Source organism: Acomys minous (assembly GCF_964271855.1).
Source record: "Acomys minous genome assembly, chromosome: 15".
In the NCBI taxonomy this organism is placed as follows: Eukaryota; Metazoa; Chordata; class Mammalia; order Rodentia; family Muridae; genus Acomys; species Acomys minous.
Genome location: NC_140497.1, coordinates 49,051,332 through 49,076,364, shown reverse-complemented (window position 1 = coordinate 49,076,364; position 25,033 = coordinate 49,051,332). Strand labels below are relative to the sequence as shown.

At 36.7% G+C, this 25,033-nt stretch overlaps 1 protein-coding gene across 2 annotated transcripts in view; it reads right to left on the bottom strand.

Annotated features, from left to right (window-relative positions):
• The window catches only part of SPOCK3 (SPARC (osteonectin), cwcv and kazal like domains proteoglycan 3), a 390,660-nt gene that overhangs the window by 207,377 nt on the left and 158,250 nt on the right, over positions 1–25,033 (bottom strand). For both annotated transcript variants that reach the window (XM_084760663.1, XM_084760662.1), the window contains exon 3: positions 21,851–21,896. In XM_084760663.1, coding sequence (XP_084616789.1) covers positions 21,851–21,896 — 46 coding nt within the window. The remainder of the gene's footprint in view (positions 1–21,850; positions 21,897–25,033) is intronic.

Sequence of the window (25,033 nt, the reverse complement as noted above, 5' to 3'; positions counted from 1 at the left end):
TGTCTGTAACAATTATAGAAGTCATGGGTTTTAGTGGGAGTAGGAGGGCACAGGAGTACAAGGAAGGTCGAGAGGGGTGAAAATGATGGGAAAATATTAATCTGTTTTGAAATATTTAAAAATTTAAATTAAACTAAAAATGAATTCAATAGCATTTTTGTAAGTTTTTGTATTAAATCCAGAAATACATTGTCCCCAGTAATACCCCCTGAAAGCATAACTCTTTAATAGTTTTTTTTAAAAAAGCACTCCAGTGAAATATGCAGGAATTTTTGGGGACTGTAAGCATGTGATGTATATGCATACATGCAGGTAAAACAACCATATAAATAAAAATAAAAATACTTTTCAAATGTTCTTTCTAATCCTTAAAGATTATTCTGGAACTTTCATAGTTATTGTTCAATTCCATATGCAAAGTTCTGTGGTTGCATTTATTGAAACCCCAATACACATATTTGTCATTGTTAAATGGATTTCGTTTCAGATATGTTGGCTAAAATATCTTTTCTCATAAAGTTTATCTGGATGATGCTGGTTTCTAGTCGTTAAAGTCACAACTTGAGGCTCAATATAATACAATTCTTTTTAAAATTAATTTATTCAGATTACACTTCAATTGTTAACACATCCAAAGTATCCTCCTGTTCTTTCCTCCCTTCCTCCCGCTTTCACCCTACTCCCCTCCCCTAGGTCTGTGACTGAGGGGGACCTCCTCCCCACTATATGATCATAGGATATAAAGTCTCATCTTGGTAGCCTGCTTATCCTTTTTCTGAGTTCCACCAGGCCTCCCCACCAAAGGGAAGTGGTCAAATATGGGGCACCAGAGTTCATGTCAGAGTCAGTCCCTGCTCTCCACTCAACTGTAGAGAACGTCTTATCCATTGGCTAGACCTGAGTAGGGGTTTGATGTTTACTGCATGTATTGTCCTTGGTTGGTGCAGCAGTCTGAGCAGAACCCCTGTATGGAAGGATGGGGGAACTAGAAGGATCCAGAGGGTCCTAGAAACCTATAATACCATTCTTTAGAAGGAACAATTGTTGCCTGGTAGATTAAAGTGAATCTTTTCCATTTAAGTGGGATGAATTGTGGAAAATCCTTATACCTGTCCAAAAGGTCTGTGCTAAGAAACCAAGATATCCTCTTAGATGCTTTCTAGCATTCTATTAGCCAATAGAACAGGTCATTTCTTCATGACAATCACAAAGTAGAGAAAACATAGTGGCTTAGATTCAGTCCAATTTTAGATATGAATCAGTATATTGGATTTTTACAAAGCAAAAAAAAATGCAACTTCCTTAATTTTCTGGCAAAGATGTAAAGGGGAACACGGCACAGATGTCTTCTTGAAATAGGTAAATGCTTTAATATCTTTACTTCTTCTCTTTTCTGTTGCCTCAACTATAAAACAGAAGTTGTGCACCATATTTCCATTTTGATTCATAAAGACTACGGGAAAATCAGCATATCTTTATAGTGAGACAATGAAGGGATTAGGACTTCTATATTTTATAATTTGTGGAAGACAGGAAGCTATCAATGAGCTAATGCATTGAGGCCTGTACATTCTCTGGTGGCCATCTCACCCATGTTTTCTGAGCTACACCTGTTCTATGGTGTAAGACTGTCTTTTAAAATATCTATCATTAGGCCAGGCATGGTGCCTTATACCTTTAATCCCAGCACTCAGGAGCCAGAGGCAGGTGGATCTCTGTGAGTTCGAGGCCAGCCTGGTCTACAAAGCGAGTCCAGGACAGCCAAGGCTACCCAGAGAAACCCTGACTCAAAAAACCAAATAAGCAAATAAATAAATAAATAAATAAATAAATAAATATAAACAAAACTATCTATCATCTTGGCTTCCTCGCCCTCTAAAGGGGCTATTGAACAGTGGCTACAGGTAAATTATACATACTCCTTTGTTTTGCCACCCAATATTCTTTGTCTTCACGATTCTATAGACTGCACTGGGAAAGTACCATTCTGATGGTTTCAGTTTTTGCTGGATTCTTTATCCCTTAAGGCCCAAGTGTGAAAACATTTCTCTACTGCAAGACCAATTTTGGATTCTGTAACTCTGTCAAAAAAAATCTTTCCATAATCACTGTGAAATTGCCACTTTGGTCACTTTATACAATCTACTTCCTGATAGTGAAGGATTTACTCAAGATAACAGAAAAATCAAGAATTCAGATGAGTATGGTTGTACCTGCATGACTACACAACCAGCATTCGGGATACTGAGTAAGGTGGAGGATCACCTGTGTTGACTGAATTGAGACTACAGTGTGTGTGTGTGTGTGTGTGTGTGTGTGTGTGTGTGTGTGTGTGTGTATGTGTATCAACAGAGAGTTTATAAATATCTTTTTAAATTTTTTTCTTTTTTTATTAATTTATTCTTGTTACATCTCAACGGTTATCCCATCCCTTGTATCCTCCCATTCTTACCTCCCTCCCATTTTCCCCTTACTCCTCTCCCTATAACTGTTCCTGAGGGGGATTTCTCCCATTTTCCCCTTACTCCCCTCCCTATAACTGTTCCTGAGGGGGATTTCCTCCCCCTTTATATGCTCATAGAGTATCAAGTCTCTTCTTGGTAGCCTGCTCATATTAATATTACTTCTAATGGCTGAAATAATTTCCAGGTTCATTTCCATTTCTTCCAGGTAACAATAGTGTAAAATATACAAAAGGGTCAGAATTAAATAATATATGAAGTTCATCCAAATTGAATAAATTTTAAATGTCTTCCAATAAGTCCTATTAAATTAGTCATGAAGGGTCCTGAGAATACTTTGAAGCACAACAATTGCACTTTTGATAATAAATCCTAAAATATTTGAAAAGTAGATAAAAATAAAAATGTTCAACTAATATTTGAAAAGATAAATTGGGCTTTGTTTCAAGTATGCACATTATGAAATAAGGCAGAGTATTTTAAACTAATCTTACATTTGCTGGTACTCTGTTTTATTACTCTACTTCTCATTTTTGGAAATGTGTTTATCAGTGGTAGCAGAGGTAAACATGGTTTTGATCCCAAGCGTGGAATGTGAATGAAACATTCCTTCTGTGAGGGGTTGTGGTGTTTTTCTGCTGAACACAGATTTGTGAGAGAACAGGTGATGTTTGTCCACTGGAAGAGGAATCACATGTTTTGGAGGCATGGTCTTTGCCAACTGATAAACACCCTAGAAAGGACTCCGAGAGAAAAAAAAAAGTGTGTGTGTGTGTGTGTGTGTGTGTGCCCAAAACAAGTGCTGGGGCTTTTTTGGTCTTGGATGTTCATCATTCCACTTCAAGATCCTGCTAGAGAGAACCACTCCAGGGAATGCTTTGAGGCTCAGGACTCCAGCTGCTGCTCCAGGTTCCAGCTGCTGCACTTACTGTCACCTTCACTGAATTGCTGGTTCACTGTTTAACTGGTCTATTGGAATCCTGCAGACTATGCCAGTGGAATCACTCCAAGGAACTGAGTATAAAAAAATATCTATCTCTTCTGTTCCTATTAGCCTCTTTTCTCTCCTGTCTAGGGTTTATTCTAAATACATATACAATTATATATTATATATAATAATTATGCTATTTAGAGTGACAATGCACACTCAAAAATTATAGATTAGCTAGCATAACCCTCAGGGCCAGGCATTAGACACCTCCTTTTGAGTTGTTAGTCAGGGTACACCAAGACACCCACATAGTAATATAGGCTGGTGCATCTCTTTGCCGTCAACCAGAAATTGAAGGTTAGAACCCATTGATGTGGACATCATATGTTCGGGACACAAGATTTAGAAGAATCAGCCTAGATCTGGCCTCAAACCCTCCTCTCCCAAGACTGTTCTCAAAAGTTAAGGAAGCATGCAATTCCACAAATGAGAAAAGCTATCAATAGCCTTATATCACGAAAATGTCTATGAACAGTACCAAAGGCCAGCACAAAAAGACAGCCTTAAAGGTGCAGTGGTGACAGTTATATCCTGGAGGTAACCTAAAGCCACCTTATTGTACTTCTGGTTAAATCAACAAGGGGCCGTTTCATGCCTGGCTCTATAAACTTAGCCAACTACCAATGGCTAGTGAGGCCGTGGAGCCTTAGTGAGAACCCAGCCATTTCCAACTGCATTCTAAATACTGATGAATGTAGTTATCACCCCTTGCCAAGAAGCTGCCCTTTGCCCTTTCCCAAGAAGACACCTTTACAGAAAGGCACAATAGGACAAAAGGCAGGAGTTAACCTATTACAAGGCATTCATTTTCAGTTAAAACTGTTATTATACCTTTACCTAAGGCTCAGGGAACTTTGCAGAAGATGGGGCAAAAAGACTGTAAGAAAGAGAAGCACTTAACAACTGCTGTCTCATGTTTACTTAACGCAGGAACTGGATCCCTACACCTATGTAACAGAAGTGCAGCTTGGTCAACATGTAAGTCCCCTAACAATGTGAATAGATGTTGTCGCTTACTCTGTTGCTCATACCTGGGTCCCTTTCCCCTAGCTAGGGTGCCTTGTCACGCCTCCGTGGAAAAGGATGCTCTTAGTCCTATCGGACTTGAGATTCCAGGGTGGGGTGTTACCCCTTGGAAGCCATTCCTTCTCTGAGAAGGAGAGGGGAAAAATTTGGGGGGAGCAGGGAGTGAAGATGAGACAGGAGGACAGAAGAGATGGGGATGGGATCAGACTGTAAGGTAATTAAATAAATAAAATGGCTTCTCAAAAATAGGGATACATATATACAAATAAATAAACAGGAAAACAATTAATGTATTAATAGATAAGTGAATGAATAAATAAATCTTTGAGGTTGGAAAGAGAGTCTATATCTGACAGGAATTGGGGAAGGCGGTGAGTGGAAGTGAATGTAATTAAAATATACTACATGAAATTCTTGAAGAATTATCAAAAATATATTTAAATAAAAACTGAAAAGTGGAGTAGTGGAAGAAATATGTAGATAATTCTCCTGTTACATACAGGGTGTGAGCTGGTACTAGATAGAAATTTCTAGTTCCATTCCATATAAGCCTGTTTTACTTTTTTTAATTTAACATTATCTTTATTTTATGTTTATGTAAGCATTTGTATGGATGTTGCATGTATGTGTGTTGCTTCCTATACAAGTCAAAGATGGCACTGCATTATTTGCAGCAAGAGATGCAGAAGGTTAAGAGTCACCTAATGTGGGTTCTGGGAATGATTTAGACATTTCTCCAGGCCTAAGCTTCAGGGTTTTTTTATTTTTCTGCTCCATGGTAACACTTTCCTCTTAGTTGTCATGTACAACTCTTTGCCACTGAGCGGTGCATTTAATTATATGACTGGAACTATTTCCACATCCTTTCTCCCATAAACTTTCATAAATGTCTCAATGAAAACTGGTATCCTGTGGTGTGGTTCAACTAGCAGAGTCTTAAACACTACAAAAGAATAAAAGTTCAACATGTTTCTCGCCATATTTATAAAGATGTAGACATTGCCCATTGAGAATTTCAAATAATGGCATTTTAACAGAGATTTATAATGTATACATAACACAACACACACACATCAACATTAATTACTTTCACTCAAGTCATGATAACGAGAGACAAAGCAATATCATTAGTCTCTAATTTACCGAGACCTTCTGATCAACAGTGGAAACGAAATGTATCAAGTACATCTGTAAAATATAATTGTTTTTAAAATGTTTGGTTATTTCCATTGGCCTTCTCATATTGTTTAGAAACAAATAGAGGAAATAAGCTACTGTGTGATTTCAACATACATGGAGCCTGATGCCATGATTACAGTGCAGCTCCTGTGCCAGAGAATGGATGATCCTTTGGTGTATTTGATCCATCTGAACTGATGGATTTCAAAGAATTTCTGTCCAACAAGAATGATTTCAAATCAAAGATTTTGATAGATTTACTAAGAACCATACACAAAATATAAAGATGTTGTTGTTGTTTTAAGACTGGCACTGACGTTAGCATGTATACAGGGCTGGACTTGAATTCTGGTTCTTCTGCATTCATCTCAAAGGCTAGGATTAAAATCAGGGGCCACCATTCCATACTAATAAAACCTTAGAGTGAAGACAATTCTCTGCTATTTCCCCCCTTCCCAATTAGAAGTTATTCCTGAGACACACACAAAAAAATGATAGATTTGGTATCCTTTGCTAAATGAGCACATAAAAGCTGCAATTGAAACATGCTGATATTTGGCTTAACACACTAAATCTACTCTCTGACAGTAGTGAGAAAATTGTTAACTTTGAAATCATCTTTATCCATTGTTATAGACAAAAGAAATGAGTGAAACCCAAACATTTCTATTGTTGATCTAAGGAAACCAGCTTATAAAAATAAGCTATTTGCCACATAGGATTCACAAATATTTTGAATAGGTTTCATTTGTGTGACAAATTTTAATTACCTTTTTATGTGAGTGTTTGTAATTTCCACTGAAAAGTACGTGTTTTTGCACATGAAGGTTACTTTTCAGTTTTCTGACTTCTCTATATAAACTAAAGACACCTTTGCAAAGTGCGATATTTATAGATGAGCTGAAAAAGACCAGAGAAGATTGTGTGGTACGGTTTATGCAACAGCTTCCATCCACGCATCACATGAGTTTTCCCTGAAACCTCAAGTCAAAAACCTAGAACCTCAAAACCTTTTCTGCAACGTTCATTTAGTAAAGCCTTAATTATTCCTGGTATGTTTTTGGAAATGTCATTCTTCAGGGGAGTGCTCACCTACTCCCTCAGACAGAACAGATGAGGTTTGCATGTTATGTAAGTCTGTCACTCTCAGGTTCTTCCCACCAGACTTCAAAAGTTGGACCATTGGTCTTACGTAATACTGCCAATGGAAGTCTGTTAAATTTTGTTCCATGGTTTCAGTCTTCTTCTAGTTCCCATTAATTTTGTCAGTGTTCCCTGTTTTGAGCTAAACCCTACTAACAGCTTTATGCTGTCATGTTTTTAGAAGATCATCAATCTTGATGTTTTTGTGGAGGTAAATATCTCCATTAGCTAACATTAAGAGGTCTTATCTTGTTGTTTAGGAAAGGACGTATGTGTATTCACTCCTCCATTGCAAATCTGCTATGTTCCATTCATTCCTTTCTTTTAAAACACATGTTTAAGGCAACATCTGGATTTCAGTTAATATTTTGTTCAGTGACGGTCAGTGTACATATATTTCTATGTGACTTGTTCAATTTTGATTAGCCTTTTTAAAAAAAACATCCAGCTGGTTGTCTAATATGTTTGATCATTCTCACTTCCTCCCTCATATTACTTAAGTTAGTACATATCCGGAGGGCTCAGGAGCCCATAAGGAGACCATCAAGGCTGGTGGATCTGGACAAAAGGTGTCCTGCATAAACTGTCGTACCAACTAAGACAATGCATGCAGTGAACATAGACCCCCTGTTCAGATCTAGAACATGTTGACTTTGTACCAATAAGAACAATTGATGTGGGTGAAAGCCATGCCTACTCCATGGGACAGCATTTCACACTGCTCTGCCTCTTTTTCTGGATCTTATGCTTTTTCTGCCTCTCTTTTGTGATTTTCCCTGAACCTAGGAGAAGAGACAGAACTAGATGCCCATCTGGAGATGAGCCCCCACAGTAATTTATTCTCATAATTTTACACAATGACGTGTCTCTTCATTAACCACTACCCGTCACTTATTTTACGATTATAACTTAACTGAATATTATATTGTATTTTGCTGTTTAATTTCCTTTCCTTCAATGTTAAAGTTATGAATACACCTTATTAAACAGATCTTTGTGAACAGGAATATGTCAGCTTCAAGATTTTTTTTCACTTTTCTGTATCTTAAACGTTTTTACTGGCACACTCAGGACTTTTTCTTTATGTGTTTTATTTATCAGGAGTAACCTGTTTCTATACTTTAAGCTGTGGTATTGGTTGACCATATATTTCATACTCTACTTTTTAATAATCATGTCTTTTTTGAGATTATAAACAAACCATTTTCCAGTTCCCACATAGCACATTAAAAACTGGCTCATTTTTTAACTTTTTTTTTTTACTCAATAATTTCATGTAGATGAGGCTGGCCTTCAAATCCTGCAGTAACTCTTTAGAAATACAAACTATTATTAGTGATATTGATAATGTTGTTAGTAGTAATTATTTTCAGCAATAACATATATATATATATATATATATATATATATATATATATATATATATACATAATCACTAAGCCATCCAAGATGGCAGTTAAGACCACACACAGTGTCTGATCAGCGGGACTGCCTAGGAACCAGGCTGGGAGCTACAGACCACAAGACCTGGAGAGCCCTGGGTGAGATAGGTCCACAGGGTGCAAGGCACAGGTGGGTCCTGCCTCAGGCCATCCAACTGGGTCACAGAGGATGGGTGCCCAGTCCCCAGAGTCTCTAAGCATACCTGCCAATGAGCTGCATGTGTGCTCTATATCTAGGACCCTGTAGCTGGGACGGAACTGGGGGCAGTGAAGTGCCAGCATCTGGGTCAGCTTGCCCAGGAGAGAACCCAGGAGAATGGCTGAATCTAAAATCAGACCACCCACCAGTACACAGAAAGTTCTAGGGCCCAAGATGGAGCAGGCATACAGTACAGTTAATGCTATTCTGTATTTATTTTTCACTTGCGATATAAGATTCACATTTATTTAAATTTTAAAACAAAAACTCCTGAGTTGCTTCAATAAATTAACAAAGAATCTGAATAAACAAGAAGAAGAGTTTGAAAAAAAGTCCAAAATTATAAGCCAAAAAAGGCCAAACTGAAAATTATTAAATAACATAAAGGTTTTTGAGCAGTTTACATTTGGGGGGCACAAGGGTAATAATGTGAAACAAAGATAAGAGTCTCATTTTCACACATACTTTAACTCATTAATACAGAGTTTATCATTTAATTGGATTAATGTAATTAATATAAAGATGTTATAATTTAGATCTCACAGCACAGTATGAAGGCTTTAATATTGTTGAGCACAGCAAGAGGGATATTAGCATCCATTGGTCAGAAAAGTCAACAGGGAAAATAATAGAGCTTGGAGACTACCCCGCTGGAAAGGATGAGACAGGGGGCTAGAAGTTAATTGGCTTTACACACGACACTATTATATTTTACAGTTCTTGTTTGGGAATTGTTTAATAGGCTTCTACAAATATTAAAATCATACGAGGCAGCTTTATGCTGTCCTCAACAGATTCTGTGGGCTCAGAGCTGAGCCTTTATAAGTGTGCATGTCTGTTTAAGGTAAAACTTACACTCTTTATAAAGAAAATATTGAATCCTATTAGTATTCATGCACCTGCGGTGCATCCATTTCATTATCACAGAAAACCAAAAAGACAAAAGCAGGGAGCTCACCGTAAAACGAAAACTTTATGAGAATTTGTTTTCGTGTTCATGTTTAGAAATTCAAATCTGTATTTTTAATGAGCCCCTGGAAAACACAGACAAGAGCCCTATATCCATTATTATTTCTTAAGAGTCTAATGAAGCATTAGGGCCTGTTATATTATAATTCGAGTTGATTTGGATTTATTCCCTTTAGTTTTCATTGAGAAGTACACACAAACATATAAATTCTTCAATTATAAATAATGACTTTATTTTGCTATTGTTCATGCTTAGCAGACATGCTCAGCAGGGCTGCCCATTATTTGCCTACTGTGATTTAATTTAGTTTCATCCTGCTGCCAGGATACAAATGTGGTGATATTGTGCTCTTATGACATCACCATCATCCTAAACAGTGTAGAGTAGAATGTCAAGAGTAACAACATTTTAAATAAGCCCAGATGCAGAAACAACTTACTACTGAGCTCTGGCCCCCAGTCTCTCTTTGTCTCTCTGCTTCTCTGTCTCTCTCTGTCTCTGTCTTTGTCTCTGTCTGTGTGTGTGTGTGTGTGAGAAAATGTCTTCCTTAATCACATCTCCACCTCTCTGTTTTGAGATAAGGTCTTTCCCTGGACCAGGAAATCATCCTCACAGTTAAGTTGGCTACCCCAGGACCCTTGAGCTTTTTATCTCTCCCCCGTCAGAGTTGAGGATGCACTCTGCCACATCAGCTATTTAAGAGGATTGTGGGGATCCAACTCTGGTCCACATGTTTGTGCATCAAGTACTTTAGCATGGAGCCATCTCTTCAGCTCTCCACCCAGCATATGTAATGCTTTTTATGTCTTAATATGCACAGAAAATAACATGTCTGTGAGAACAAAAGATTATGTTTGTTCTTAAAAAATTGTAACAAAGAGGCTATCATATCTGCTGTCATCAATACATAATTATTAGCAATTATCATTACTGCTATATTTTAAAGTAACAAACATTCTTTAATTATCATGCATATTTAATCTACAATAAAGGTATCAGGGAAGCATTAATTCTTATATGTAGGATTGGAATTCGAAGGAGAAATTGAATAAAAAGAAACACTCATTTGTTGGTAAAATTTAACTATCCATATGACACAGCCTTGAATCTCTTTAGAAGGAAGTCTTAATGGAGAATTCTCAAGATCAGATTGAGCTATGTATAATTACAGAGGATTGTCTTAATTATTACTTGATGGAAAAAAAACCCAACCCATTGCAAGCAGCAGTTTTCTCTATGCAGATGGTCCTGAGCAGTATGAGAGGAAAAAGGTGACTAGGAACAAGAAAGAACCACGATGCTCATTCGCTTACATTCTCACTCTGCTGTGTGAATGTAGTGAAAAAGGATGGGCGTGCAAGGTGGGGATGAATATGAGAAGGATGCAGTGTTCTATAGGTACAGTAATTTCATAGGGCAAACAATGATTTTACGTACTCAAAAGCAGTCTATGTCTCATATGTTTTTTTCCAGAGAGAAATGTTATCTAATAGCAATTTCGTTGCTATTAATCTTTTTAATGTTAAGTTTTATGCTTCTACGCAAAAATAGATATGGACCATATCTTTATATTTAAATAAAAGTAAATGTCCCATATTTTATATTGAAATCAAGGTACTGGAAAAAAGACAATTCAACACAGCTGTTGCTTAGGTTGACTTGCTGTGGAACCTTTAGAGTATGTGAGTCAGTGTACAGACACTTGCCCAAGTTAATATTAAAGTATCCAAGGCTGTAAGAGCAAAATTTCTCACTAACTATACAGGGGAAAAAAACAGGAAATGAAGGTAATATGGCACCCCTAAGCTTCAGTATTATCTTTTTGTTTTGTTTTGTTATTTGCATTAATACTTTATTGGAGAACTGATGATTGTTGCATTCCTATATAAACAAGAACTCATAAATTAATGAAACTAACATGCTCATTCAGCATTTTAAAATGATCGTAAAATTCCAAGAGAAGTTATATATATTTTATCAACATTTTATGTATATATAAATATATAATCATACATATATGTATGTATAAGTGGGCAAATACATGACACAATAGAATAAAGTGAGAAAATAAATGTGGGAATTATTTTTAAAATATCTAAATATTTACCATTTTAAAATTTATATATGGTACATTTGTGTTTGTGCATGCATGAACATGTGCATGCATGCCCTCATGCATGTATGCCTGTGTGTGTTTGTGTATGTGTGTGCTAAGCCCTGCATAGAAATTATGCTCAGATAAACATCAGAAAGTAACTTTTTATGAGCTGATTCTTTCTTCACACGTTTTTTTCTTAGGCAAGTCTCTAAAATAGTTTCTTTCAATTCACTGCAATTTTAGCTTCTGGTCATGCCTCCTACCTCTGCTATTTTCTTGCAATAAGAGAGCTGGAGTTTGGGACAATGAAAGCCACCTCATTCAGATTTCTGACTAGCTTTCTGTCTTTAAACCCTTCAGGTTTGCACTGCACAAGCCTTTACCCATGAGTCATCTTAGCAGCCTCACTCCAGCATTTTAATAACCCAACAACACACACATGCACTGATAGAGGGAGTGTTAGGATTGTGATGTTACAATATGTGAATGAAAAGATGCAAGATCTATTCTATAGGAAGATTTCACATCCCCGAAACATTCTTTTTGCCATATACTATGTTATTTATTGTAAGTTACTTCCAAGCACAGAAAGTGCACTCCAACCCACATAATGCTACATTCTTAAGAAAATTAATGTATTGCTATTTTCAAACAAGTTATAAAGGACATCTTGCTCCACAGTGGAGCTATTCTAAATATATCCATATGGGCACATGATTTTCAGATATTTATCCACTAGGACTGACATTTTTCACATTCTTTTTATTTAAATGTGTGCGCATGTGTGCATATTCATCTGTGTGTGCAGGTGTGTACGTAGGAGGGCAGACACATGTAGAAGCCGGATGTTGCTGTCAGGAATCTCACTCTCTCACTCCCCACCTTATAATTGTCCACAGAGTTATCTGATTAGGAAGATTAGCCACCAATGAGGCCAATGGTTCTTCCTAATTCTGCCCCCCTCCCCCAACATGTACACACATACACAATATACAAGGGAAATGCAACTAAAGATATTTAGGAGAGAAAATGGGGAAGAACCTAGAATTCATTGGCATAGGAGACATCTTCCTAAGCAGAATACCAACAGCTCAGATTCTAATATCAACAACAACAAAAAAAAACCTATCATGGAGCCTTACCAGCCCACAGAGGAAGGAGATGATGCCAGTCCTGATGAAACTTGATAGGCTGTGGCCAATTGATAGGAGAAAGGTCTCCACCTCTCCGAGGACTAGCGGGGAGGCATAAGGAAGAAGTGGGAGGGAGGGTGGGACAGGGCTATGGTTTGGATGTAAAGTGCATAAATTAAAAAATTATTTTAAATTTAAATATTAAAAAGAAAACATTGAATCTCTTGAAACTGAAAATCTTCTGTAAGACAAAGGACATTGTTAACATAAAAAAATGACAGCCTACAGATTAAGGAAAGATTTTCACCAAGCCTATGTCTGACAAAGAGTTAATGTCCAAGACTTATGAAGAACTCAAGAAATTAAAGAGCATCAAACCAAATAATCCAATAAAAATGGGGTATAGAGATAAACAAACAAGAAATCTCAACAGAGGAATATAGAATGGCCAAGAACCTCTTAAAGAAATGTTCAACATTCTTAGTCATCAGAGAAATGCAAATCAAAACGACACTGTCAGAATGGTTAAGATCAAAATCTCAAGTGCCAACACATATGGATGATGATGTGAAGGGGAACACTCTTCTTTTGCTGATAAGAGTGTAAACTTGTACAATCAGTTTGGAAATCAATATGGTGCTTTCTCAGAAAATTTAGTATAAATTTAACTCAAGGCTCAGTTATCCCACTCCTAGACATGTAACTCCAAAATCCCCCCTTGTACAACAAGGACATTTGCTCAACTATGTTCATATCAGCGTTCCTTGTGACAGACAGAAATTGGAAACAACCCAGATGTCCTTCAATTGAAGAATGGATGAAGAAACCATGGTACATTTTTACAGCACTTTACTACTCAGCTATTAAAAACAAGGAATACTTGAAATTTGCAGGCAAATGGACACAATTGGAAAAGACCATCCTGAGTGAGGTAATCCAGACTCATAAAGATAAACATGGTATGTATGCACTTATAATCAGATATTAGCCATATAGTATAAGATAAACTTATTACAGTTCACACACCCAAAGAAGCTAAGTAACAAGGAGGTCGGACCCAAGGGAGGATGCATAAATTTTACTGAGAAGGGAGAATAAAATACACAGCAAAAGTACTCAAAGAGAGGAAACAGGATAGGAAGGAAGTGCAGGGGTAAATAAGGGTGGAGATAAAAAGCGGGAAGAAAAGAGGCAGGAGAACAGCGAGCTTGCAGAGACAAGACAAAGTGTAGCCTGGAGCATCTCTGAGACAGGCTAGAGACCTAGAGCAGGGTAGGCTTCTGGGATGACTTGGGGGTGACTCTAGTTGAGACCTCTACTACTGGCAGACATGGAGACTAAAGAAGCCACCCTCTAACTAGACAGGACTCCCAGAAGAGGGAGGGAAATACCAGTCCACCCAAAAACACTTTGAATAAAATTTTACTCTGCCAACAGGATGTGCAGGGATAAAGAGAGAGCAGACCTTGAAGGAATGTACAGCTAATGCCTGGTCACATCACACAAGAGAGCCAACCCATGACACTATTAAAGACACTCTGCTCTGCATACAGATGGGAGCCTAGCATAGCTGTCCTCTGATAGACCCCACCCAGCAAAGGATGAAAACAGATGCTGAGACTCACATCCAAACATTGGGCTGAGCACAGACCCTTGTGAAAGAGTGGGAGGAAGGATAGAAGGACCCAGAGGGAAAAGGAGCTCCACAAGAAGACCAACAGAGCCAATTAACATGGGCTCATGGGGGGCTTTCAGAGACTGAAACAGAAACCAAGGACCATGCATGGACTGAACCTAGGTCCCCAAGACAGCTGCAGTAGATGGGTAGCTCAGACTTCATATGGATAACCTAGTAAGGGGAACAGAGGTTGTTGCTGATATGGACTCTAATTTCTGCTTTTGGATCACTTCCTCCCTGGAGTGGTTGCCTGGCCTGGCCTCTGAGGTAGAGGATGCACTCAGTTGTGATCCAACTTGATGTTCTGGGATGGGTAAGTCGGGATAGCTGAGGGAGATTATGGGAAATAGGGATGCAGAGTGGGACCAGGAGGAGAGGAGGGAAGGTACTATGATTGGAATGTAAAGTGAATTAATTAATTTTAAACAGTATTTAGGAACCAGGCCTAAATATTTACACATTTAAAATAAGTATATTAATTCTCATGTACAACTATGACCTAGAATAATTTCTTTGGTGAAGTTTCTAATAAAGTATGCCTTTATAACCACAATGAATCTTACCCATGCTTGAATAACAAGATTTAGAATGAGACAACTTCTTCTAAAATCACTAAAAACTTTCAGTGTAAATTTGACCAATCCCATGCTCAGTAAATTTGACCAATTTTTGCCTAGTACATAAATTCCTTGAAAAAAAATAGGCATAATTTCACTTCTTGCACACCTGTGTAGGATAGTGCCCTATAAACCAAATGAAGTGTGATCAATTCAAATTTATGATCTAAAGCAAGATGTGTTTTACAAATTTTGTTATGCTTTGGAGAACATACACAAATGAATATAGATTAAAAGTGTGAAAAATTGTAAAATGCTGTATTTTTTTTAGATTTAATGCAAAACAAAATAAACAAGGACTAAACAAAGAAACAAAATTAACATTTCACCTTTAAGCCATCTCTTAAATTTTATAAATATGGCATAGAATAAGTTAGAAGTAATACCGGTGCCTTGGATAATTACAATTGCTGAGTGATTTATTTTAGGAGTGTAGAAGGTTCCTATGATACAAGATTGTTGATATGGGCCAAATAATCAACATAGGATATGAATCAATACAGCTGTTAGCATCTAAAAGTGATTTTGTGCAAAATGATTTAAAAATCTTCTTTCAAACCATGTGAATTGATCACATAATTATTCACATTAATCAGCATTTCAAATTCATGTTTTAAATAATTGAAATCCATTTATAAAACGACACAATCATCTTTGTATATTTCACTCAATGAATTTTAACAGAGCACTGTTGTTTGCACTAAAGCAAAACCAAAAAGCTCCAAGCTTTTAAACAAAGCCCCATTGTATCACACTATGCCTCTATTGTGAAATGCAGATTTTACCAATCTATTGTTTCAGAATATTACTAAGAAATGGCCAGCATGAGAGTAGGAAACACAACAGTCATGTAAACAAATTAGACTCAAGGCATGTGAAAGAGGCTCTATGTACCCCAGGCAATCTACAGAGCCTGTCTTTCAGGTTCATCACTGTAGAGAAGGAGAAAACAAACTTTGGGATCTACTTGCTTAAACACTTAACTTCTTCAATTTTAGAAAGTTATAAACATCACATCATGAAGAGCTATGCTCATTGATGAGAACAAAGGCTACAGATGGAATTTCCCCCATCATGTGCTTTGCAGCCAGATGTTGATAAAGAGGAGGCAAATCTAGCTGTGACTGGTATGTCTTGGAAAACATCCTGCAGAAAATGGAACCAAAGAGAATGAGAGAAAGTGTTGAGAACTGAGAATGAAGACAGAAATGATAGTTGAGCACATATCTACACATGTGACTCTTTCAGAGTAGTCACTTGTCATCCACTCTCTTTACGATCTTGGAACATGGCTCATCTGCTTCCATATTCCACAATCTCGTTAACTGTCCTAACAAGGTTTTCAACATCTTGAGTTTAAGAATGGCTTTACCAAGGAGTGGAATAACTGGGTCTTGAGGAAGCCCTATTCCCAGTTTTCTGTAATAGCACCAGATAGATTTCCAAAGTAGCTGTACTAGTTTGCATTCCCACCAGCAATGAAAGAGTGTTCCTCTCTCTCTACATCCTTGCCAGCATGTGGTGTCCCTTGAATTTTTGATCTTAGCCATTCTGATGGGTATAAGATGGAATCTCAGAGTTGTTTTGATTTGCATTTCCCTGATGACTAAGGAGTTTGAGCATTTCTTTAAGTGTTTCTCAGCCATTCGATATTCCTCTGTTGAGAATTCTCTGTTTAATTCTGAACCCCATATCTCAATTGGATTATTTGTTTTGGTTGTGTTTAGTTTCTTGAGTTCTTTATATATTTTGGATTTTAGACCTTTGTCAGATGTAGGATTGGAGAAGATCTTTTCCCAGTCTGTAGGCTGTTGCTTTGTTCTCTTGACAGTGTCTCCAGCCTTACAGAAGCTTCTCAGCCTCATGAGGTCCCATTTATTAATTGTTGACATTAAGGCCTGGGCTGTTGGTGTTCTGTTCAGGAAGTTGTCTCCTGTGCCAATATGTTCCAGGCTCTTCCCCACTTTTTCTTCTAAATGACTTAGTGTGTCTGGTTTTATGTTGAGGTCTTTAATCCACTTGGATTTGAGTTTTGTGCAAGGTGACAAATATGGGTCCAATTGCATTTTTTTTACACCCAGAAGGTATTCCAGCACACAACAAGAAAATTTGTTCAACCATGTTCATAGCAGCCTTATTCATAATAGGCAGATCATGGAAACAGCCTAAGTGTCCCTCAGTAGAAGAATGGATAAAGAAACTGTGGTACATATACACTATGGAATACTGCTCAGCTATTAAAAACAAGGAATTCCTGAAATTTGTGGATAAATGGATTGAGCTCGAAATGATCATAATGAGTGAGTTAACCCAGAAGCAGAAAGACTTAAATGGTATATACTCACTTATATCTGCATACTAGTCCAAGGGGCATGTCCCACGAAAGCCTTCACTTACCAGGAAACTGGGACAGAGGGGAGAACATCCTATTGGGACTCTAGATGAGAGAAGCATGGGAGAATAGCAAAGTAGAAGGATCCAGAGGATTCTAGAAACCTACAAGTAGAACATTATGATAGGCAAATTTGGGCCCAGGGGTCCCGCTCAAACTAAGGCACCAGCCAAGGACAATACAGGCCGTAAAGTTTAAACTTCTACCCAGATCTAGCCAATGGTCAGAACATTCTCTACAGTAGAGTGGAGAGTGGGATATGACTTTCTCACGTACTCTGCTGCCTCACAGTTGACTATGTCTCCTGGAGGGAGAGACCTGGTGGCACTCAGTGGAAGGACAGCAGGTTACCAAGAAGAGACTTGATACCCTATGAGCATATACAGGGGGAGCTAATCCCCCTCAGGAACAATCATAGGGGAGGAGAATAAGGGGAAAATGGGAAGGAGGGAAGAATGGGAGGATAGAAGGGATGGGATAACCATTGAGATGTAACAAGAATAAATTAATAGTAAAAAATTTAAAAAAAGAATGGCTTTACATACCTCATCTTTATAAACTGTGAAAAATATTCAATCTAATGTAGTATTAGGACTTTGCTCTTCACAAACAAGATAGAAACCATTCATAAAATCTACAAATATCCTTGTTGTCCACAATTCCAACACCCAGATAGGGGAATATAGCTATCACATGAACCTGAATTTTTATGAGAGTCATGGTATGTTTCTATATAGGTTCCTGGTTGCCAATCTGTTAAACAGACTCCTGTTCCAAGTAGATTCAAGGGAAGCAGCCACAAGGCCCTCTGACATAAGGACTAATGGTTGGTCCATTGGACAGGATCTAGACTCAATGTCAGTTTGTAGATTTGGTTAATTTTAGTGAGTGGACCCATTATGATCTTGACAGGCACTTATCCATGGTCTGGGAAATATGGAAAAATAAAACGGAGAATTAGAACTGAGCAACAGCATTCACAGTTCTTTTTGTCCTTAGCATACACACTGTCTTGCTGTCCCTGCCAAGATGATCTACACTTTCAAAGAGTAAGCCAAAATTAGTTCTTCCTACTTTACTAAGATTCATAATGTGTTTTATAACAACCAATAGAAAAGTAAAAAAAAAAAATACATATAAATAGAAAGACTAGGCCAATACAGAAAGCATATTTCCTTCCTATCTCTTTGATCCCACTCCATTCCCTCCCCTCCTCTCTCTGTGTGTCTATGTATGTCCCGTGCCTTTGCATAAAGACAACTTTTACAGATACAGTTCTCTAGATTAAACAGATTTCCTAAAACCTAAGGAAGAACTGTTGAAACTACCAGGGACTTCACAGGCAAGACAGGTTAGGACAAGGAAATGCACGTTTGTCCTTAAAACCTACTGTTAATATAGTAAAAACCTTACTAAGTTATTTTAAACCTGGATCCTGCTACCACTCTACATTAACGTACAAATTTCTCCTTAATTTTTCACAGTAAACACAGAATACAGTCTATGCCTGATTCCAGAAGATGCATGTCCTCATTAAAACTATTTTTTTCAGTCGATTTAAGTTGTGTCAACTCATGATTAACCGCAGTAATGAAGAGAGGTAACTGCACAGGGAACTCACAACGAGGAATGCAGAGCAGTTTATTTTGGGGCATCTGTGAACTTGATTTCATTTTGTAGGAGAGTTACAATCGTTGAAATGGTTTTACCTAAACACACAAAACTATTATAGTTCTCCAGCACTATAATTATTTATTTTAGTATATAGAACAGCAAACTAGAGATGTTGTGATGAGTAAGAAGAATCTTAAGTGAGAGTTTTAGAATTGTTACAGTGAAAAATGTATGACCTGACATATGTATCAACAAGAAACTAGTTTTCAGGAATACATGTGTATTTGTGCATGATTATATATAGATCAACATAGTTTTTACATACTTGCCTATATTTTTTTCATGTAAACAGGATGTGATGGAGATTGATTTACATTCGGAATTTTAGATGCACCAAGATAGGAAAGATGTTTACTTCAAGGATATCAAATACAAATAGCTAAAGCACTTAGAACATAACAATTATATAATTCCTGATTGTGTCCTGGTTCTTCTTGCTGTAGGTAATTTATTGTATATGTGTGTAATAATATAAATGTATATGTAAAAATGTTTAATTAATAAAAAAGAAAGAAAAATATATTTCTGAATAGGATATAACTTTAGTGTGTTTTTATTTATTAATGATACCTATATCTTATCAATGAAAATTTAATATGTGATGGTATAGAAAACATTGTAGTCCTAGAGTTGTAATGCTTATATCTGGTTCAGCAACAATAAATATACACAGGCATTTTTATGGTAGGAAAACAGAAGGTTGCTCAGTGTATACTACATTCATGCACAGAAACAAACATCACACTGAGTTCCACTGAACTGTATGGTCAGAACTACACATGGTAATGAAATTATATATACAAAACAGAGTTCTTATATTTTATTTTTACTGTGTAGTTATCAATAGCACATAGCAGTTAGGGCAATGGAATCAGAATCCCCAAACTCAAATCCCTGCTCTGTCTCTTTGGAGGACAATCGCATGGATGAGAACTTGACCTCCTTATTTTTCCAACTCTCCTTGTCTAACTCTGAGGAGGCATTGTAAGGGTTAAATAAACTAATATACATATTAAACATAATAATGATATTAGACACTTTTCATACACTTTAGCTAAGATTGCATAATAAACTATTTAATGAATATACCATTTATGACTTATTTGTAATAAGGCAGTATTTAATATTGGTAATTGAAGATTAAATCATTTTTGTGCTACATTTGCTCTTAGTATCCATTCCTATAATAAGCAGTTTTATACAAGTAAAGAGAAGTCACAATCCAACACACTCTCTACACACAAGGGTCGCCAAAACGTCCTGCTTATAGCAGCATTTACCAAGAATGACAAGTTTAAGTATTTACAGACAATTGCCCAGTTGTCAGGGTTTATGATTCCATCATAAAACTTCAATTTCCAAGAAAAAGCATGAATGTATTTCATCCTGCTTGACAGAATGAACTTTTCTGTTTTTTTTTTTTTTCTTAGCACATCGGCACAACTTATGGGTACACCAAGAGAAAAATATATTGTTGAAATCCTACTCAGAAGACTCAGTAACAACAGGGGTAATGCGCTGATATGATATGGAGTAGATAATCCAGTGCTAATTTTGAAGCATGGCTTGGGTACAAGTTCAATTGATATTGCCACTGCTGATTATTCACAGCAAGATCTAAAGATTATTTACACTAATTTGTAAATATAACACATGTCATTAGTTTCGGTGTGTTGTTAGTGTGGGTATTAAATAGTGCCCTGTAAAAATTGAAGCATTGATGAACTGTCGTCCAAACTAGGAGAGCTGTGAGACAGTAAACCCTTACCAAATGTGTCTTGGCAGTGTGCAAGGCCTTGAGAGGCATCCATCAGGAGAAGGCTGGGGCGTTCCAACCCCTTCATCTTCCTCTCTTGGCTCGCTTCCTTGTGATACAAATGAATTGCTCACTCTGTAATGCTCTCCCTTCCCAGGTACCCACAGCAACAGGGTATCTCTCTCCTGGATTAGAACCTCAAGAAACATGCCCCCTAACCAGCTTGTATTTTCTGCAGGAGACAATGGCTGATTGTTAAGCAGGGCTTCTTCCCTGCATGTTATCTGTGTTTAGAAGAGCATTCTCTGAAAATTAGTTGAATTAGAGTTTAAAAACACATTCTAGATCTAATATCACAGGTTATAATGAATAAGTAAAATATCATTTCTCTACAATTATGATAGTCTTTTCAGAGTTTAAGTGGCAAATATTAATATATGTATGTGAACTATAAACACATTAATGAAAATTGGTGGAAAAAAAAGAGTAAACCTCCTCCGATTTTTCACATTCATGATTTTGGTGAGATGGCTAAGCCTTTTCTCATAGCATGTGCATGTTGGGCGGTGTGGCTTTCCTCCTTTAGGTGAGGTAGCAGGTAGCAAGTTCTAAGTGTTGATCTCAAGAATATTATTTTGTTCCTAGCATTTCCTTTAGGGTCTTGCTTAAGCCTTAGTTGAGTGTAATCACCAAGGGTGTCCGTTTCAAATAAAACATTTTAGTAAATTAAACTGGAGATAGTAACAATATTTCTTTTGTAAATTTGCACAGTTGGGTACTCATGAAAACTAAACAGAGTAACTTATAGCAGTCTATAAAAATAGACATTTTAAATAAAGTTAAAAATCCAAAATCAGTAATCTAAACCACGTTTCTAAAAATAAATTCCATTCTGACATAATCATGTACATAATTAGCTACTTTCTAACTTTATTATACTGAAATAAACATAGTGACTGCATAAATTTTCTATTCATGCATGTTTATGTGTTTAGCATTTTAAATTCTAACCACACAATAAATAGTACTTCTAAAAAATATCAGTTATGAACATTTAAATATTTATATTTTTTAAAAATTAGATTCCTACCTTGATCAAATGGTTTTCCTGGACTCCAAGTGCGGAAGTAATCATCCTAAGGAGGGTAAATAACATGATTTAAGTGTATATGATCAACTAAAACACATGGAGTCATATAAAATATAAAATAATATATGAAACATAGAAGCAATATACAAACCTCCACTTCCTGCAATGGCAAGCAGCAAATTTTAAAAAGTAAAAAGAAAAGGAACAAGAGAAAAAGAATAGTTATCAAAAAGGAACACACTGTTTACAAGTTAAAGAAAAGTATTTCAATACATGGGCTCATTTTCATTGGAAGGCAGAGGTTACTGTAACAATTTAATTATTTTTGTTGCCACTTCTCTTAAATATTATAATGAGCTACTTTCAGTTGCAATTCAATGTGCAATATAACATGCAGATAATTACCCCTAAGCTAATAAGCTGTAAAGTATCTTACTAGATTCCAATTATAGGACTCCATTTCCCACTAGTACAAGAGTAAATGGATCCATTAATATAACAGGGAAAATATCAAGTGATTCTGCAAAAGCCCATAGAGTATAAATAGACTTTATGCAAATCATTCACACATTAATTGAATAACCAAGGAGTTCATCAAAAATACAATTGGGAGATTGAAAAAAATGCACACCTAATTAAATCCTGTTTAATGTTTAAATATTTAATGTGTAAAAGAACATACATATATATAATATATGTACTATGTATTTAGTAAATATAACTGAGCAACATAAAATTGGAGGAATCACGCTAACAAATTTTGAAAGGCAAATCCAAATAGACCCAATGTATGTTTAACTTTAAAGCCTTGTTAAGTACAGTACCTATTGTGTCTTCAACCACGAATAAAATGGTTCTGCAGCTCAAGTTAATACACTGTTTTTAATGATAATATGATATAAGAAACAAAACAGTCTTGATGAAGTTGCAATAATTCCTGGTTCGCACCTAAACTCACTCCCTCCCTCACATGAAAAGCTAAAGACTTCAAGGAATACGACTAGGCCAAGCAGGAGATGTATTTTTTCTTTTATTACATCGGCTCCTTACACACACACACACACACACACACACACACACACACACACATATACACACACACATACACACACACATACACACACACATATACATACACACACACACATACACACACACACACATACACACACACATACACACACACATACACACACACATATACATACACACACACATACACACACACACATACACACACACACATACACACACACACATACACACACACATACACACACACACATACACACACACACATACACACACACACATACACACACACACATACACACACACACATACACACACACATACACACACACACATACACACACATACATACACACACACATACACACACACACACACACACACATACATACACATACACACACACACACACACACACACTTCACCTCCCAGGTCTTTTTCCCTCATTCATGTTTTTGTTGTGGTGGTAGTTTTCTCTTTATCGCTTAATTTTGTGGCCCAAGTTTAAACCAGGAGCCTATGTGTGAAGATGGGCTTCTTACTTTTGTTTGTTTGTTTAGAATATTGGGTTTTCAGCCATGTTTCCCCTTCACTACTGAAAACAGTGTCATCCTCTCATACAGATGCTATTATTAGTCCAATCTTTTGTGAGAAAAGATTGGATATTGTTGAGCCAAACATGACTGTTGACAACAGTCATGTGTGGACCTACCGAACATCTCTGTTGTAAGATAATGATTGTTTCGGCAGTGTCATGGTCACATGAAAGCACTGCATACACCCCCCTCCCTGTGCTCTGTCTTATATCCTACTATTCCCCTTTGTTGTTATTGTCCCCTGAGCCTAAGAGCAGGCAATATGAATATCCTATTGCCTGATAAGCACTACTCAATTGTCACCTTTTCTCAGTAAATTTTGTAGTTAAGTGCCTCTAAATTTTTTTCATGGTAAAGAAAAGTTTCTCTGATTATGACTGAGAGGGTCATTTGTTTATGGTTAAAAACAAGTATACTTAGAAATTTTAGGTTTAATAATGGAAATAATTACAATGATTACATATTATTATAATATGTACTTATTCAAAAATTAAATTTTATTTTAAAGTTCTTACTTTTTGTTATATCTACTCACCGCAATCTTTGTGCTACGTACCCATTTCAAATGGAGGGAAAGAAAAATCCCTAGAAGCCATATTTGTCAGTCTTGTTTTGTGCCCAAATAAGGTTATATTAACAGGGACAAATGATGGCAATTTGTACTAATAGGTTCTGTTCTAAATTATGTAGCATTAGATTAAGAAAGAACAGTGTCCCAGAATAATTAAATCAGCATTGATTGCTTAAACTCTTTGAAAAAAATATCCCTTTAAAAACAATTACTGCATGATAGAATTCTTGAAAGCCTAGGTTTCAAATTAAATTACTTCACTAAGATTTTAAAACATTGGCGCTTCAAAGATGGGTCAGTGGTTAAGAGTGTGTACTTACCCTAACATGGACAAGAGTCTGGTTCCAGCACCAACAATAGTACCTTTCAGTCACTCTCAACTCAAGTACCAGAACATTTGACGTCCTCATCTGGGTTCACACAAATTCTCTAATGGGTACCTCATTAGACACACACACACACACACACACACACACACACACAGACACAGACACACACACACACACACACACACACACACACACACACACACACACCAATAAAATAAAATATTTAAACTTCCTGATTCTATGTGAAGATCATAGAATGCTTCTTTAATGCCTTTTATTTTTAAATTGTGTGTTTCTGCTTGATGATAAAACATCTACAGTGCTACAATAGTCTGAGTAAAGTTACACTTGAATTATAGGTCTGCCTTTCCCACTCGGAAGATACCTGTAGGAAAATGATGATCTAGAACTCAGAACCACAGGCACAGACTTGGAAAAATAATATGCAGCAATTTGAGAGGGATGGTGTGTGTGTGTGTGTGTGTGTGTGTGTGTGTGTGTGTGTGTGTGTGTGTTATTTTTCATCAGTAGAAATCAGGCATAGAAGGGTCAGAACACTGATGTTCCTCAAGAATGGTTACCTTAAATTTGTTAACTCCCTTGGGTATCTCATGACAGCTGAAAGAACCCTCTAGATTCCCCCAAGTCTCAGAAG